The sequence below is a fragment of the Nannospalax galili genome, unplaced genomic scaffold (genome assembly GCF_000622305.1).
Source record: "Nannospalax galili isolate Female #2095 unplaced genomic scaffold, S.galili_v1.0 scaffold1382, whole genome shotgun sequence".
Lineage (NCBI taxonomy): Eukaryota > Metazoa > Chordata > Mammalia > Rodentia > Spalacidae > Nannospalax > Nannospalax galili.
Window position 1 is genome coordinate 982,867 of NW_008348397.1, and position 16,985 is coordinate 999,851.

General features: G+C 39.4%; 1 protein-coding gene across 2 annotated transcripts in view; it reads right to left on the reverse strand.

Moving 5' to 3' along the window:
• Positions 1-16,985, reverse strand: part of Fbxl20 (F-box and leucine rich repeat protein 20) — a 94,120-nt gene that overhangs the window by 11,422 nt on the left and 65,713 nt on the right. For both annotated transcript variants that reach the window (XM_029569447.1, XM_029569448.1), the window contains exons 4-10: positions 14,205-14,279; positions 12,205-12,299; positions 11,190-11,258; positions 8,847-8,942; positions 5,569-5,695; positions 3,963-4,037; positions 1,602-1,732 (exon numbers count right to left, since the gene is read on the reverse strand). In XM_029569447.1, the coding sequence (XP_029425307.1) occupies positions 1,602-1,732; positions 3,963-4,037; positions 5,569-5,695; positions 8,847-8,942; positions 11,190-11,258; positions 12,205-12,299; positions 14,205-14,279 (668 nt within the window). The remainder of the gene's footprint in view (positions 1-1,601; positions 1,733-3,962; positions 4,038-5,568; positions 5,696-8,846; positions 8,943-11,189; positions 11,259-12,204; positions 12,300-14,204; positions 14,280-16,985) is intronic.

Consider the following 16,985-nt stretch of genomic DNA (forward strand, 5'->3'; position numbering starts at 1 on the left):
ATGAAAGCAAAAGTGCAACAAATCATTATCAAATAAAAAATAGAAATAAATGTTGTATCCAATCAGAGAACATGATCTGACTAAATACAACCTTTGAGAACCAGTAAAGGTTCTAACACTATTATGACCCACACAGGAGGCTGGAGCTGAAGATAGAAAAGGATAATGTGTACTGGTTTTATTAGATAAAGGTTTGGTTGGTTCCTTGGCTCTTCGGAAGAGCCATGCTTCTTCTCATCGTACTGATTTTGAACAAGTCTATTACCTATTATGAAACTTAGATGCTTTCCACAATTATGGTTAGGTCTATCACCAGGTAATAATCAAAGTTTTTAGAGGGTTGAAATGATAGTTCAACTACTTAAGAGCACTGGCTGCCCTTGGAGAGGACCAGGATTCTGTTTCCAGCACCCACATGGCAGCTGACAACCATGTACAATTCCAATTCCAGGGGATCAGTGTTTCTCTTCTCATCTTTGCAGACACTGCATGTACATGGTATACTTACATACAGGCAAAATACTCTACATAAAACTTTTTTTTTTTTTTGTCTTTTTGAAGCAAGATCTTCCTAGCCCCAACTGTCTTGGAACTCACTATGTAGACCAGGCTGGCCTCGAACTCACAGAGATACACCTGCCTCTGTCTCCCAAGTGCTGGGATTAAAGGCATGCGCCACCATGCCCAGCTACATAAAACTTTTTAATTTGTAAAGCACCTAAAAGGATACCCAATTTATAAGCATTATGTAAGTGTTGTTTTAGAAACCAAAAGATGGGAATGGAGAGATGATTCTGTGGTTAAGAGCACTAGCCACTCTTGCAGAGGACCTGGGTTTGGTTCCCAACACCCACATGGTGGCTAACAATCATCTATAACTCCAGTTAGTTACAGAGGATTTGACACCCTCTTCTGACCTCTGTGGGCACTGCAGCCATGGATGCACTTACATGCATGCAGGAAATACAGTCATACACAAAAAATAAAAATAATAAATAAAAATATTTTGAACAATTGCAGAAAACAAAATATACACAGGGATCACCCATACTCACTACAAAATAATGTGATGCATGTGATGACAAAGTATTACTATGGTTTGATACAATGTGTATCCTAACAGAATTCTGTGTAAATATTCACCCAACCCCGTACTCATGCAGGGAAGACCCACAGAGAAATAAGGCCGTTTTACAAAATGAAAAACACAAAAGAGGTTCTCCTGTAGACCTGGGTTTTCTTCTTAAATTTTCCCTTCTATGTACTGGTATGATATAATGCCCTTAGATGGGCTTCTAAAAAGTGGAGAAAGTAATTTTATGAGAGCATTAATAAAATGCCTGTATTTCATTTCAAGTAAATGAAACAAATGACTACTTTTTCCCTAGTATGATTAGCTATTAAGATTTGGGGACTATAGCTTTTTGGTTCATGCTGTCTGCATGTCATGGTAGCACAAAGCAGGCAGGTGGTAAAAGAGTAGTGAGTGGCATTGCACTGTTGACCTTACAGTTTCAAAGTTCCAAGGGCAGACTATGGATGAAGAAGGCCTTTTCTTTTCTCCTTTCCTTGATTTCCTTGAGTTAAATAAAAATGTTTACCTAAGCCGAGGGCAGTTCTGACCTAGAGCATTCAGGATGGCATCTGTGATGTTGGAGCAGCCAGAGGCACAGAGGGACTGTAACTTATGGCACCCTCTGCATATAGTAATGAGACCTTCGTCTGTGATTTGCTAAAAAATAAGAGAAAAAAATGTGTAGATATTAGTAACTTAGAAGATGAAAAGGGAAAAATAAAATACTTCTGTAAAAATAAGAGCATAAAGAAATCTAGGCTGGTTTAATAATAATCAGATACCAAAATGAAAAGAACACAACAGCTTATCTTTCAACTCCTGATCTGGTTTGCACAATAATCTGTGCTCATTTTCGGTATAAAGGGAAGATGTTATACTGGGATTCTTTTAACTTAATGACACTGGGAATAGCATGGGGCATGCTATGGTATGGGTTCAATTAAATAACTTTAAAACCAGCTAGGCGTGGTGGTGCATGCCTTTAATTCCAGCACTTGGGAAGCAGAGGCAGGTGGAGCTCTGTGAGTTTGAGGCCAGCCTGGTCTACATAGTGAGTTCCAGAACAGCTGGGGCTACAGGGAGACCCTGTCTCAAAAAGACAAAAGAAAAAAAAAACTTTAAAACCTAGAAAATAGGTAAGACAGCAATAATGAACATATGTTAATAATGAATATGTTAATAATGAACATATTTACAAGTATAATTAAAATGTTTAATGAAAAAATTAAGAGTGGATGGCTGCAATCTCATCACAGCATCCATTTCAGCTTTTATAATAAAGAATATTCCATTTAAATTACAACTGTTATTTTTTTAAAATATTTTATTAATTTTATGTGTACGTGTGTATTGTCTGCATGTAGGTAAGTGCACCCCTGGAACTAGAGTTACGGAGAGCTATAGTTGTTAGCTGCGATGTGGGTGCTGGGATTCGAACCTGGGTCTTCTGCAGGAAGAGCCAATGTTCTTAACCGCTGAGCCATCTCTCCAACTCCTTATAATTATTAAGAAAAACGTTACAGTTGGGTATGTGGGCATATACCTGTATACCTGTAACCTCAGCATTGGTGGGAATGGGGAACGAGGATCTCAAGTTCAAGGCAGACCTTGTCTCAATTAAAAAAAAAAAAAGCAGGGGACAGGGAGAGGTGTTACACAAACATTTGTATGTATGCGTTTGAGATGGGGGTCTAACTATGCAACTCGGCTCAATTCATGGAAATCCTTTTGTTTTAGCCTCCAAAGTGCCAGGATCACAGTTATTAGCCATCATGCTTGGTTTTTGTTTTTCTTTCTTTTTTTTTTACTTATTATTTTATGTGTATTGCCTGCGTGTAGGTAAGTGCACCCGTGTCATGCAATGCCCTCGGAAGACAAAAAAGGCTGTCGGATCCCCTGGAACTGGAGTTACAGACAGTTGTCAGCTGCCATGTGGGTGCTGGGATTTGAACCCCCAGTCTTCTGCAAGAACAACCAGTGTTCTTAACTGCTGAACCATCTCTCCAGCCTTGGTTTTTGTTTTCTTTGAAACAGGGTTTCACTACGCAGCCCAAGCTGGCCTAGAATTTGTTGTATAACCTAGGCTGCTTCCAACTCATGATCCTCTTGCCTCAGCCGGCTCAGTGCTAGGATTACAGATTTGTGCTATCAAACCTGGCTAAGTCACTGGGTTTTTATTTTTTGAGGCAGGGTCTTGCCAAGTAGTCCTGGCTGGTCTGGAATTCAAAGAGATATATTAAGCCTCTGTCTCCCAAGTGCTAGCTAGGACTATAATAATTTTGAGCCACCACACCTAGAATTTCTTTCTTTCTTTCTTTCTTTCTTTCTTTCTTTCTTTCTTTCTTTCTTTCTTTCTTTCTTTCTTTCTTTCTTTCTTTTCTTTCCTTCTAGCACCCAAATGCATGTGTCCACATACAGATATGTACACATACACTTTTTTTTCCTAGTCTTTTTTGAGACAGTGTCTCTCAGTGGCCTGGAACTCACTACATAGACCAGGCTGGCTTTGAACTCATTGGAACTCACCTGCCTCTGCCTCCCGAGTGCGTGCACTACCACACCAGGCTTTGCTTTACTTTTTTTTTTGAGACAGGATTTCTAGCCCTGGCTAAGCTAGAACTATGTAGACCAGCCCAGCTTAGAATAAATTTTGTAAATTAAAAAAAAAAAATTGGAAATAGGGTCTCATGTAGTTCAGGCTGGCCTGGAACTTGCTATGTAATCATGACTGGCCTTGAAGTCTTAATCTTCCTACTACCTCCATCTTGCAGGTGGTAGGATTAGAGACGTGTGTTACCATGCCTATAAGCTACTGGACTTGATGACACTCATAATAATATTACTGAAAGGAATTACTAATACAAAAGCACTGAGAAGGGATGCTTACTAAGCAAGTTTGCAAGTTCAAAGTCACCAGTTCAGGACAGTGTGCACCTATGTACTTGAGAGCTTCATCTTCTAGCTGAAAAGATTAAAAAATAAGAAAGAGGTCACTAACATGTTGCAAAGGAGAAAAATTTAAGAGTGTACACATTTATCAAAATAGTCAACCAAGTTTCAAAGGAATAATGAACCAGAAATTAAAACAAAAAAAACTTATGATCACACAGCTAATTCCTGGTAGTAATAGTTACCAGGATATTTGTAAGTCAGTTCTTGTCATATCAAATTGTAATTATTAATATCAAATTCAGAAAAAGATTAAATAAACATTGCTAGTGCTCATGGATTTTCTTTCAGTTCTGGTTTTCCTGGAACTCCCTATGTAGATCAGACTGGTGCAATTCTCCTGAAAGTTTCTACCTCCTGAGTACCAAGGATATAGAGTGTGCCATCACTTCTGCCTATGTATTTTATTTCAAACAAATTAAATACCCTTCATGACGCCTTAAAAAAGGATGAGGAAGGCAATGTAAATTTCACACTTCTACACCCCATATACTGTTTCTTGTTTTCCTTTCTAAAAGCTTTTGGGAGAAGGAGCTGAGATGACGCTCTATGGTTATCTGTTGCTGAGAACACTGGAAACATGGTTAGGAACTCATCATAATGATGCATTCCAATCAATATTTTTCAGGATTCCACACATAACCAGAGCTTCTGTTTTAAGGCAGTCAGTCAGACATCCAAGGTTCTGTTTCAAACAAAGGAACACTTTCCCATCATAGTAAGGGCATCTTTAATAGAATCCTCAGTGTAGCTTTAGTAACCATTGATAAAACAGACTAGCCCTACTTTGTAAGTCACACCTATATTCACTCTTGATCATTTCTTTCCAGTGTTGTCTGATCAGTTCCTTCTTTCACCTGAGAACACTGAGCTTACAAAAATTTTTTTTGAGACAGAGTCTTATTATGTAGCCCAGACTGGCCTTGAACTCATGGTGATACTCCTGTCTGTCTCCCAAGTGCTAGGATTAAAGGGATCTACCACCAAGCCTGGCTTCATAAAATTTTTAATGAGAAGTTCTGCATTTATGATATTACAGGTAGAAGGTAAGCATCAACACTTGCCAGGATTGCCCCCTTTCCCTATTCAGAACAAAGTACCAGGGATAAAGCTTCTTTTTAGTACACACTAAACCATACTGTGTGAGTGTCTTTCTCCATCTTGTCCCCTCTTCCGCACAATTTAAATTTTGGTCAGATATTAATTCTTCCAATCCCTCTCCTCTCCTCTCCTCCTCTTCCTCTCTCTCTCTCTCTCTCCCCTTCCTCTTTTTGAGACAGGGTCTCCCTATAGTGCCGGCTGGCCTGGAACTCACAGAGATTCGTCTGCCTCTGCCTCCTGAGTGCTGGGATTAAAGGCATGTGCCACCATGCCCGGCTATTCTTCTAATTCTAAGAGAAACAATTTAACCTTTGATAAGCATGTGCCTTTGGTTGGTAATGTAACACAACACCCATTTCCCGAAAGACAAACATCTTGGGAATACCTACAAAGGGCTTCTGAACAGTTCCTCTGACTTTCACAAGCACTACATGGAGCATTACCTGTGTGCAGCCTTTTAAGAATAAGGCCTTGAGACCCCCACAGCCTCTCACTAGAGCTTGAATGCCATCCTTGGTTACTTGGTCACACCAGGAAATGTTCAACTGCTCCAACAGTGGACAGCCCTCACTTAGGATAAAACAAAATAAGACAAGCATGTCACCACTCCAATTCAAAGCCACCAGAGTCTCATTTCTGTGGTGCACATGTGGGACTATCATCACTAGGCAGGGTATTTTAAATCCAGCTTACCCAACAAGCACAAAGCACAAACTGGAAATTGAATGACTGGTTTAAATTTACACGGTAACAAACAAGAGTTCAAACTCAAACCAGATTCTCCGTCAGTTAATTTTACTATTATCAAGTTGTAATAACGAAGTTAAACCTTTATTAATTTTAGACAGGGTCTCACTATGCAGGCCTGAAACTCCCTATGTAGACTAGGCTGGTCTCAAACTCAAGAGATCCGCCTGCTTCCGCCTCTGGAGAGTTGGGATTAAAAGTGGGTTCCACCCTTATCTGGGACATTTCTACAGGACAGTTTCTGCAGGCTGACTTTAGGACACACTATGTTCAATCTCAATCTTTAATAAACTAGCTTCATATTTGATTCTTTCTGCTTTGATCAGTTTAGTTTCTTGTGTGGAATACAAAAGAATTCCAAGCTTTCTACACTCTCTGGAAACAATGTATGAAGTTTTAAATATTCCTTAAGTATTTTCAGTATTCTCTAAGTATTTAAGTCCAGAAAATAAAGTCAGGAGATCTAGGTTTAAGCTGATCTTCCACACAAGTAATATGACTGAAGGCAAGTCACTTAGGAAATTTGTTTAAACCTCAGTCCAGATTCACCATATCCCTTTTCTAGGTTCTCTCAAAACTAACAAAATCACTTCTATCATTGGCTATTACACAGGACTACAATATGTGCATAGATGTACTTTTCATTCATGGCCTTGTGAAAACTCAAGGGAAGCAACAATCCCTTACTTAGATGCACCACGGCTGCATCAATAGTACCTTGCATCAGACGACTTTTTAGATATTTTAAATCTGTAACTGTCTTATATACTCGACTAAGCCTTCAATAAATGGAATAATTTATATTTTATAAATGACAAGTGTTATATTTATTACCCCACATGGCAAATAGTTTTAGATGTTATATGCTTATTATTCTTAAGGAGTTTCTCAAAAGGAGCCATGTTTTTAGATTAGTTATACTCTAACTGCTAACAACCCCCCATCCCACTTCTAAGATAGGGTCTTGCTATAGCCTTGCCTGGCCTGATATTAAGTAACCCAGGCCAGCATCAAACTTGTGGTATGCTTGCTTTAGCCTCCCTAATGCTGACATCACAAGTGTGTAACATCATAATATAGAGAGCCTGGCTAACAGTTTAATTCTTATGCATAAGTACAACTAACACATGGTACTGTAATTATTCAGAAAAACCTAGTTAAAAAGTAGATTTCACTTTCCTTTTTAAGATACATTTTCTTTGGGAAGTAGAGGCAGGAGTTTCAGAAGTTGATCATTTTCAGCTACAAGTCAAGTTCAAGACCAGCCTGGAATACATGAAATGCTGTCTCAAAAAACAAACAAACAAAAAAACCTCAACAACAACAAAAAAACAAAAACCCAAAGAGGTTGTAACAAATAGTGCCTGGTGTTGCAGGCCTGTAATCCTGGCTACTGGAGAGTCTGACACAGAAGGATCCTAAATTCAAAGCCTGTCTAGGCTACAGAGTGAGTTCAGGGCCAGCCTGGGTAACTTAAGAGAAATACTGTTGGGGTGGAGAGATGGCTCAGCAGTTAAGAGTACTGGCTGCTCTTGCAGAGGACCCAAGACCCTAATTTGAATCCTAGTACCCACATAGTGGCTAACAATTATCCGTAACTCCAGTTCCAGGGACTCCAACACCCTCTTTTGACCTCCTTAAGTACTGCACAACACAGGTGCACTTACGCACATGCAGGCAATATACTTATACATATAAAAAATAGTAATAAAAACAAAAATTTTAAAAAGAGAAACACTATCTAAAATTAAAAAAAGAGAGACCAAGTGTGGTGGTGCAGGCCTATAATCACATCATCAAGGAGTTAGGTACATACAGGAGAATCAGGTCATCCTTGCCTGTGTGGAGTTTAAGGTCAGCCTGATTGGCCTGAGACCCTGTCTCAAAAAACAGAAATAAATCAATAAAAATGATAAACAAGGGTGGAGTGGTAAATCACTTGCTTAGCATGTACAAAGTCTTAGGTTTAACAGTGTTGTCTGTTTATAAAGTCAGTCAATCTGTCTGTCCCTCTGTTTCTGAAATTAAGTTTCACAATATATCCCAGGCTTGTTCTTAAGCAAATGATCCTCTTACTTCAGGCTCCAAGTGCTGGGATTATAGGCTTGCACTACAATGCCCCGCTTAATAAAGTATTTAAAAATATATGAAAATTTGGGGTTGGAGAGATGGCTCAGCAGTTAAGAGCACTGACTACTCTTGCAGAAGACCTGGGTTCGATTCCCAGCACGCACAGGGAAGCCAAGAACCATCCTTAACTCCAGTTCCATGGGGATCCAACACCCTCTTCTGACCTCTGAGACTGTACAACATGGGTGCACTTACACACATGCAGGCAATACACTCATAGAAAAAAATATCAAATAAAATATATTTTAACTGCTTACCATATACTAGGTGGCTTTTAAAAGTACCTTATATGTATTAGGCTGAAACACATGAAGCTGTTATAACACAAAAACTATTGAATATAGGCATAATTTTCTACAGTCACTCTAAAGGTATCTTGTGTAATCCTAGTTAACAATGCTCTAAGATGATAAGGAAAAGGTCTGAAAGGCTGTTTAACAAAAGCACCTGGATGATAAACTGGTTCTAGAACCCTATTTTGATCACTAAATGGCATTTTCTTTCTTTTTAAAAAAAATAGGCCTTCATGAAAATCTAATCATTAAAAATAACCCATAGAACTCTGTTCAAAAATTCTAGTTTCCTCAAGTCATTTTATTTAAATATATCCTGTAATTTTAATCTGACTAAGTGATAAGAGAAAAGATCTACTGGTACTATAGTATCCATTCATAAAACATTGCTGTTTTCAATTCCAACTGAATTATCAGTTACAGAACTCAGAGAGATCTGCCTGCTTCTGCCTTCTAAGCGCTGGGATTAAAGGCATGCTCCACCACACCTGGCTATCAGTTATTTCTTTCAAAATATGTATCAATGGACATGCTTATTGTAAGACATTTACCTCAGAGCTTTGAGAGACATGTTTGTTATAGATGTACAGGAAGCCAAGTCAAGGTGCCTGAGTTTGGAGCAGAACTTGCTAAGGCTAGTACATGTACTGAAAATAGAGAAAAAGAAAATAATGAATACATATTTAAAATATGAACATATCTGGGCTGGTGAAATGGCTCAGCAAGTAAAAAAGACCTTGCCATACAATCCTGATGACCTGAGTTCAATACTTGGATCCCATGGTGGAAGGAAAGAGCCAACTCCCCAAAGCTGCTTTCTGATCTATAAACTTGCACTGGGGCAAGTGTGAGCACACACACACACACACACACACATGGAAGTACTGTAAAACCAGACAGTTCTTGCTGTTTAACACAAATACCAAAAGTTCTGCCTCTATTCTTTCACTTAAAATGTCTATTTGTAAGAACTTTTTGCATGGCAGGAACAAAAGAACTGAACTTTCGTAAGGTATACAAAGGAAGGACTGCTATGGGCATGACAAACTATGTCTTCATTACAAAACTAGTCTAGAACTGGATCACTTGGCCCTTTCTCTTATTACCACTCAGCTCAAAATGCTTATTGATTGACTGAGACAGGTTCTTACTGCATAGCTCTGGCTAGCCTGGAGTTCACTAAGTAAACCAGGCTGGCCTCAATGATTTGCCTCTACCTCCCAAGTGCAAGGACTAACATTTCTATCTCTTAAAAGGCAACATTCTCTTAGATCTGCAGTTGGGCTCAATATTCTCAAGCCTCATCACCATCGTCTTTGTAGTTTTAGCCTTTTCCTAGAGAACAGGCTTAGTCTGCCTGCTGTAGCTATTCTGTTTCTTGACTGTTAACACTGCTTTCCCTGGGCAGACAGAATTCTTGCCCTTCTTTGTACTGTTTACTTTGTGGGGCTGGTGCTTGCTACATTTTCTGTAGAAAGTCTAGTGGGGGAACGTTCACCATTTAGCTGAAGAAAGCAAGCGGTTGGGCGAGAAAGCATATTGATTTTTTTTTTCCTTCAGGCAGGGTCTTACTCTGTAGCCTCTGGCCTTGAACTAACACAAACTCCCAAGAGCTGGGACTATAAGTATGTGCCACAACAAGCTTTTTTCTCAGAGCGTCTCAGAAGCAAAGTTTTCTAATTAAAAAAAATATTTTGTTTATATGAGTGTTTTGCCTGCCACCTGTGTCATGTAAAGCCCATGGAGGCCAGAAGAGGGCATAGGATCCCCTGGAACTAGAGTTAGGGACAGGTGTTAGCTGTCATGTGGGTGCTGGGAACCAAACCCAGGTCCTCTGCTAGAGCAGCCAGTGCTCTTAACTGCCTAGGCATCTCTCTAGCCCCTCTAATTTTTTAACTTGTGTAAAATTTCAAATCTATGTAAGCATGAACAATATATCTCATCACTGCCACAATCTAACAATGTCCTCCTACCACTAGTCAATCTACTGCTTTCTTCTACTGTTCCAGGCTTTAGTTTTGTTATCTGTTTGCTCTGTTCTTTTGAGACAATGTCTCAAAACTGGAGAGCCTGAAACTGGCAATCCTCCTCCTTCAGCCTCCCAAGTACAGACATTCACTACCTATGACCAATGTAAAATTTCATCAGATAACATGACCACTCTAGTGTTCTTCATTTTTCAAAACTGTTTTAGTCACTGCATTCACATATAAAATTTTAAAACAGCTTGTTCATTTCTAAAAAAGAAAAAAGGGTGCTGGAGAGATGACTCAGCAGTTAAGAGCACTGCCTGCTCTTGCAGAGGACCCAGGTTCGAATTCCAGCACCCTACCCACATGGTTGTTAACAACTGTCTGTAACTCCAGTTCCAGAATATCTGGTGCCCTCTTCTGGTCTCTGTGGCACACAAGTGGTATATTTACATACATACATGCAGGAAAAATACCCCCCACATATAAAACAAAATCTTGAAAAAGTATTTTTTAAAGTTGCACTTTTTAAAAAAAATTTTATTTAACCTGGGTCTTCTACAAGAACAACCAGTGTACTTAACTGCTGAGCCATCTCTCCAGCCCCTAAAGTTGCACTTTAAATATTAACAGACAAGACTTCAAAATAAATTCTACTCTATTTCTATTTTCATGCTTTTTCTTTTTAAGATTTCTCTTCTAGGGCTAAAGCTGTAGGCTGTGGTTTAGGGTCTGCCTAGCCTGTGCAAAGCTCTGGGTTCCAACCCTAGCATCACAAGCCAAACAGAAACAAAACAAATACAAAACCTTTTCCATTTATAAACCAAGACGAAACATTCTAGATGTGCTCATTAGCCTACAATTAAGGATAGTCTAGGCCAGACTTATGGGCTATGACTTACCCTTCTAAAACAGAATACTTACGCATCTGTTGTCTTTGTACACCCATTTAGATTAAGTACTTCAATGTTCCTACAGTTTTGTGCAAATGTCCTTTATGGGAAAGAAACAGAATAAAAGGTTATAAATAAATTGGACAAAATTCTAGACATAAAAAATAGAAGGCATCATTATTAGTAATATTGGTTGTTGGTACCTATGTTGTAATATGTATGAGAAATATATTTGGTTTTCATCCCTGATTCCCAGCATAGCGCTCCTAAGACTCTTATAAATTCCTGAGTGACAGGTATCTTTTGTTCTAGTATTTGGTCTTCAACTATGCCTTTGTAACACAACCTCCATAAAAACCTCTGAATAACGGTGATCAGAGCATCTGGGTTGGTGTGCTAGGAGGGTGGCATGCCCCTCTATTGACAGATGCTCTTATGCTTCAGATCCTTCTAAATCTTACCTTTTATCTGGATGTTCATTATGCCCATTATAATAAACTGGTACTAATAACTAAAATTCTTTCATGAATTCAGGACTCATTCTAGCAAATTATAAAAATCGAAGGGAGTGTCATGGTGAACCCCTCCTGATTTACAGACCACCACTCCTAAGCACACAGTAGCATTTACAGACCACCACTCCTAAGCACACAGTAGCATTTACAGACCACCACTCCTAAGCACACAGTTGCAACTGGCACTGAAGTAGGAGAGACTACTGGACTGAGCTGGCAGCCTCTGGGGACTGGGCTACATCTGGGTGTTTAGTGTTATCACTGAACTGAATTACAAAAAAGCTAGTTAGTATCTGCAGATTCAGTGGATTGGCTGTTGGGTGGAGGAAAATAACAGCTCGGCATTATGCAAGTATCTGGTAAATTTTCAACAACAGGGTTGGGTGTGGCAGAGGCAGGCGGATCTCTGTGAGATGGAGGCCAGCCTGGTCTACACAGTGAGTTCCAGGCCAGCTGGGGCTACAGAGAGACACTCAGAAAACAAAACAAAACAAAAAAACCCCAAAACAAATAAACCAGTTTTGTTTTTACCTTAATGCATTGTCTCCTACTCCAAGACACCCACGAAGACTTAACTTTCGTAAAAAGCCCCCACATCGTTTTGAAATATTCTCCACTACCCGGCCCTATAAAAAGAGACAGGTAAGCAAAAAGATAGTCTACCTCATTGCTTTTGATAAGAATACATCTTCATTTTTAACAACTTATAACAGAGAAAAGGTTTGTACTTGTTTCCAAGATCTAAGTAAGAACATTTCAACTCACTCTGAGAAAGCTTTTTTGAGTAATCCATTGCTTGAAACATGCCTACAGCCTATACTTATTTTTTTTGTTCAACTGTAAGATAACCTGCATTTGAGGAATGTTTTTTCTTTTTTTGGTCTTTTTGAGACAGGGTCTCCCTGTAGCACCAGCTGTCCTGGAACTCACTATGTAGACCAGGCTGGCCTTGAACTCACAGAGTCTGCCTGCCTCTGCCTCCCGAGTGCCGGGATTAAAGGCATGCGCTACCACGCCTGGCCTGAGGAATGGTTTTTTCTAAATGTCTTACATCTTTACATGCATGAATACTGCCCACCTGGGCTAAACCACAGCTACTAAAGGACAGTAACTACATTTATTTTTGTGTCCTTTCCAAAACACTTACTATACTATGGCACTCTGCATACAGTAGGGACTCAATGAACATTTAACACCTTGCTGAATGATTTTGTGGACATGTCTCTTTAAACACATATACCCATGAGATCAGAAAATTGGGCGGGGGGGGGTATGACTTAATGCCTGTGGTCTTTGATGTCTGTTTTGGGGGGAGTTTTTAAAGACAGGCTGGCATCATACTTGCTACATAGCTGAGGATGACTCTGAACTTTGTGTGTGTGCACATGTATGCAGGCGCATTTGCCTATGTGGGTATGTATGGCTAGGGGCTGATGTCATGATGTCTTCCACAAATGTTTTGCCACCTTATTTTTGGCGATAAGAGTGTCTCTCTGAATCTGAAGCTTCCACTTTGGTTAGATTGGCTAGGTCTTGGGATCTACCTATTGCCCCATCCCACCCCACCTCCATATCCAACTTGCACATGGGTACTGGGATCTGAACTCAGGTCATCATGCTTATGCAACTGAGCCATCTCCCAAGCCCCTGGCCTAAAACTTCTGATATTCCTGCTTCTGCCTCCTAAATGCTGGAATTACAGGCATGCACCCATGTGGGGTCCTGGCTGCCACCATGCTTTTCCATTTAGAGAAAACAAGGTATACTAAAAGATAAAAATGGAAAAAAGGGGTTGGCTGTGGTGGCGCACACCTTTAATCCTCAGCACTTGGGAGGCAGAGGCAGTTGGAACTCTGTGAGTTCGAGCCCAGCCTGGTGTACACAGTGAGTTCTAGGCCAGCTGTGACTACAGGGAGACCCTGTCTCAAAAAGACAAAAAATAAATACCATCCCAATAAGTTTACACTTGCTTAGTATTAATCAAACAGATATAAAATAATTTCCTTTGAATGAGCAAACAAACATAAACCTGCAAAAACAAATAAATAAAAAACACTTTTAGTCCTAATTCAGGATTAAAATTATTCTAAAGAATTTAATGTTATTTCACCTATCCTCAAAAACTGAAGAGACAAAGATATAGCTCAGAAACAGAGATACAGCTAAGTTAGAAAGTGCTGCTTACCAGCCGGGTATGCACTCAAGAGACAGAGGCAGGTGAATTTCTAGGAGTTCCAGGCCAGCCTGGTCTACATATTAAGTTCCAGGCCAGGAAGACACTGTTTCAAAAAAAAAGACTAAAGAAAGAAAAAAAGAAAAGTGCTGCTTAACCATGTGTGAGGCCCTAGGTTTGAATCCTAGTACCACATACTTTCCCCCAAAAAAACCACCTGAGGAGCCACCTCTTGAGAACATTGGCGGCATCTATGAAGTACAGATTTACCAAAACTAGTAACTTCTCCAGTGAGAAAAAAAAAATTTTGTGTGGCTAGGGAAAATGTTGTAATTACTAAGGCACTACATAATCATACCTCAATATCTCTCTGGAAATCAAACAGATCAATTCGCTGCCAGTTACTACCATCCAGAGCCAGAACATTCCAGGCCTATTTTGAAGAAAGAGGCAGAATAAGAAGAAGAAATGAAAGATTTAATATTTAAGTTCACAATTCATCCAACAAATAATTGAAATGAACCCAAAATTTTTCATTTCCTACCACTGACTTCTTAGCACCCTGTAGCAGGCAGTGTAGCACTGGAGAGGCCCAGGCAAGAGGGCTGATGCATGATCATTTCTCTGTGTTTAATGTTTTCCTCTTGTCAATTTGCTCACTTTGGGATGCTTTGTAATTGATCAATATTCTGTCCAACTTGATTCAGCAATAATTTTATTGTTTTGTGATGCAGGGGATCAAATCCAGGGCCTTGTACATGCTAGGGAAACACTCTACCACCAAGCTATCTCTAGTTATTGTTTGTTTTTGAGACCTGGTCTCACTATGTAGACCAGGTTGGCTTCCAACTCTTGATCTTCCTGTCTCAGCCTCAAGAGTCCTAAAATTCAGGTGCAGGATTCAGTAATTTTAAAACTGAAAGCTGATGGGATGTGGCAGCACACACCTTTAATCCGAGCACTTGGGAGGCAGAGGCAGTCTCTGTGAGTTCCAGGCCAGCTGGAGCTACACGGAAACCCTGTCTCAAAAAAAAAAAAAAAAAAACTCTGAAAGCCTAAAATTCCTCAATCTCTTCAATAGACTCAAGGGAGCAAGAAAATTGGTTGAGCTTTCCAACATTCCTGATAAGGTAAGAAATGACTTCAGTCAGTTAATTTGTTTTCAACAATTCTATATATTTTTTTAAAGTTATTTTTTATATTTTATTTATTTTTATTTTATGTATATGAATGTATTGCCCACATGTAAGTAAGTGCACCCGGGTCTTCTGCAAGAACAATCAGTGTTCTTAACCGCTGAGCCATTTCTCCAGCCCCAACCATTCTCTGTTTTAAAGCCTTTAAAAACTTCCCCTGTGTGTATGTGAAGAAGTTCTTACTATGTAGCCCTGGCTGGCCTGGAACTCATTATGTAGATATTGCCAAGTGCTAGAATTACAGGTATACACCATCACATCTGGCTCTAGAGTATTATCTCTTATTACAACAAATTTAAGAAGCAATTTAATACTGGTTATACTTACAGCCATTTCCCTGAAAATTTTAAAAATGAAATTCTAGATATACTGAGAAACCAAAGTGTGGTTCTCATATAGTTAGCAAGAAACATCAAGGGTTTAAATTCAAGCAAGCAACTATTCTGAAAGTGGATGAAGTTTCCTCAGGTGGTCACTGTTACTTTTCTCTGTTTTTCCTATTTTTCCAGTGGTATTTTAAATGGCTAGCCATAGGAGGTGACAAACAGAACTTCTAAAGATCATATGCTAAAGAGATTCTTGGACTAAACATATCTGTGGCTTGCTGGTTCTTACTTCCTTTTACTAGTATCTCCAGCAAGCAGGAAGCACACAGAGCTCAGCCTAAAATTAGGAATGACAGGTTCCTCCCTAGAGTCTACTCTTAAAAAAACAAGCAACACCCCCCTTCCCCAAAAATCCTCAAAACCAAAAACCCTAAAGTGGTGGTGCACGCCTTTAATCCCAACACTTGGGAGGCAGAGGTAGACGGATTTCTGTGAGTTCAAGGCCAGTCTGGTCTATATAATGGGTTCCAGGCCAGCTTGGGCTACAGGGGACCCTGTCTCAAAAAGACTAAAACAAAACAAAACAAAACCCTACAGTGCTGGTAGCACAGCAAAATTATAATATATATAGAGGGCTTGCCTAGCACATGCAGGAAAACTGCAGAATACTACTGCACCAATTTTTCAGATTTAATAAAAATTGACACAGTTCCTTTCTTTCCTTAAATGAAACCAATATCAAAACCTGTTTATGTGAATATTACTAGGTGAGACTGCAACTGAACAGATTTAGATGCTGGTCTAGGTAATTTGTTTATGAAGACTTTACTTCATATGGAGTCAGAAATGGAAACTTACTCATCTGTGATGAGAATGTTCACATTTAGAGACCATACATTTACTGAGATAAAATGTCACACAATAAACCACACCATTATCCATTCTTTCCAAAATACCTGATTATACAAATTAAGTATAGCTTTTAGGATGGAGAAATAACTTTAAAATTAGCATAATGGAAAATCTCTACATTATGTTTTTGGCTTTTTCAAATATGGTGGCAGTGAGGGTTACAATGGTTCTTTGAGGAAACACTTGGGTCCACCCAACAGGAAAATATTACTTTATAGTATTTTCATGAACTCTGGTCTAGTCTGCTCTGCAACTTCTTTTCCTTTCCTAATTCTGTCATCTTTCAAGGAAAGTATGGAAAAAAATATGTGAACTAGACATTCAAGACTGTTTAATACATCCATGTGTGTTTGTGTGATGGTATAAAATGAACTATAAAAGTAGTAAAACATGATTCCAATACAATTTTTTGAGCCAAGCCCAGCTAATAAGCAGAGTCAATACTTTTCACTTAAAATCCTCTGTTATAAGGCAATCACATTTAAGGATCTATTGGCAATTGATAGCTGCTCGGAGAGGAAGTGTTGGTTTTATTAAGGGTGTGACACCAGGTATATTGACCAAACGCCAAGGGACAGACCCACATCCAAGAGAATTTGGGGAACAGAAGTCACTGATAGCCCTTCCTTCCTTCCTTCCTTCCTTCCTTCCTTCCTTCCTTCCTTCCTTCCTTCCTCCCTCCCTCCCTCCCTCCCTCCCTCCCTC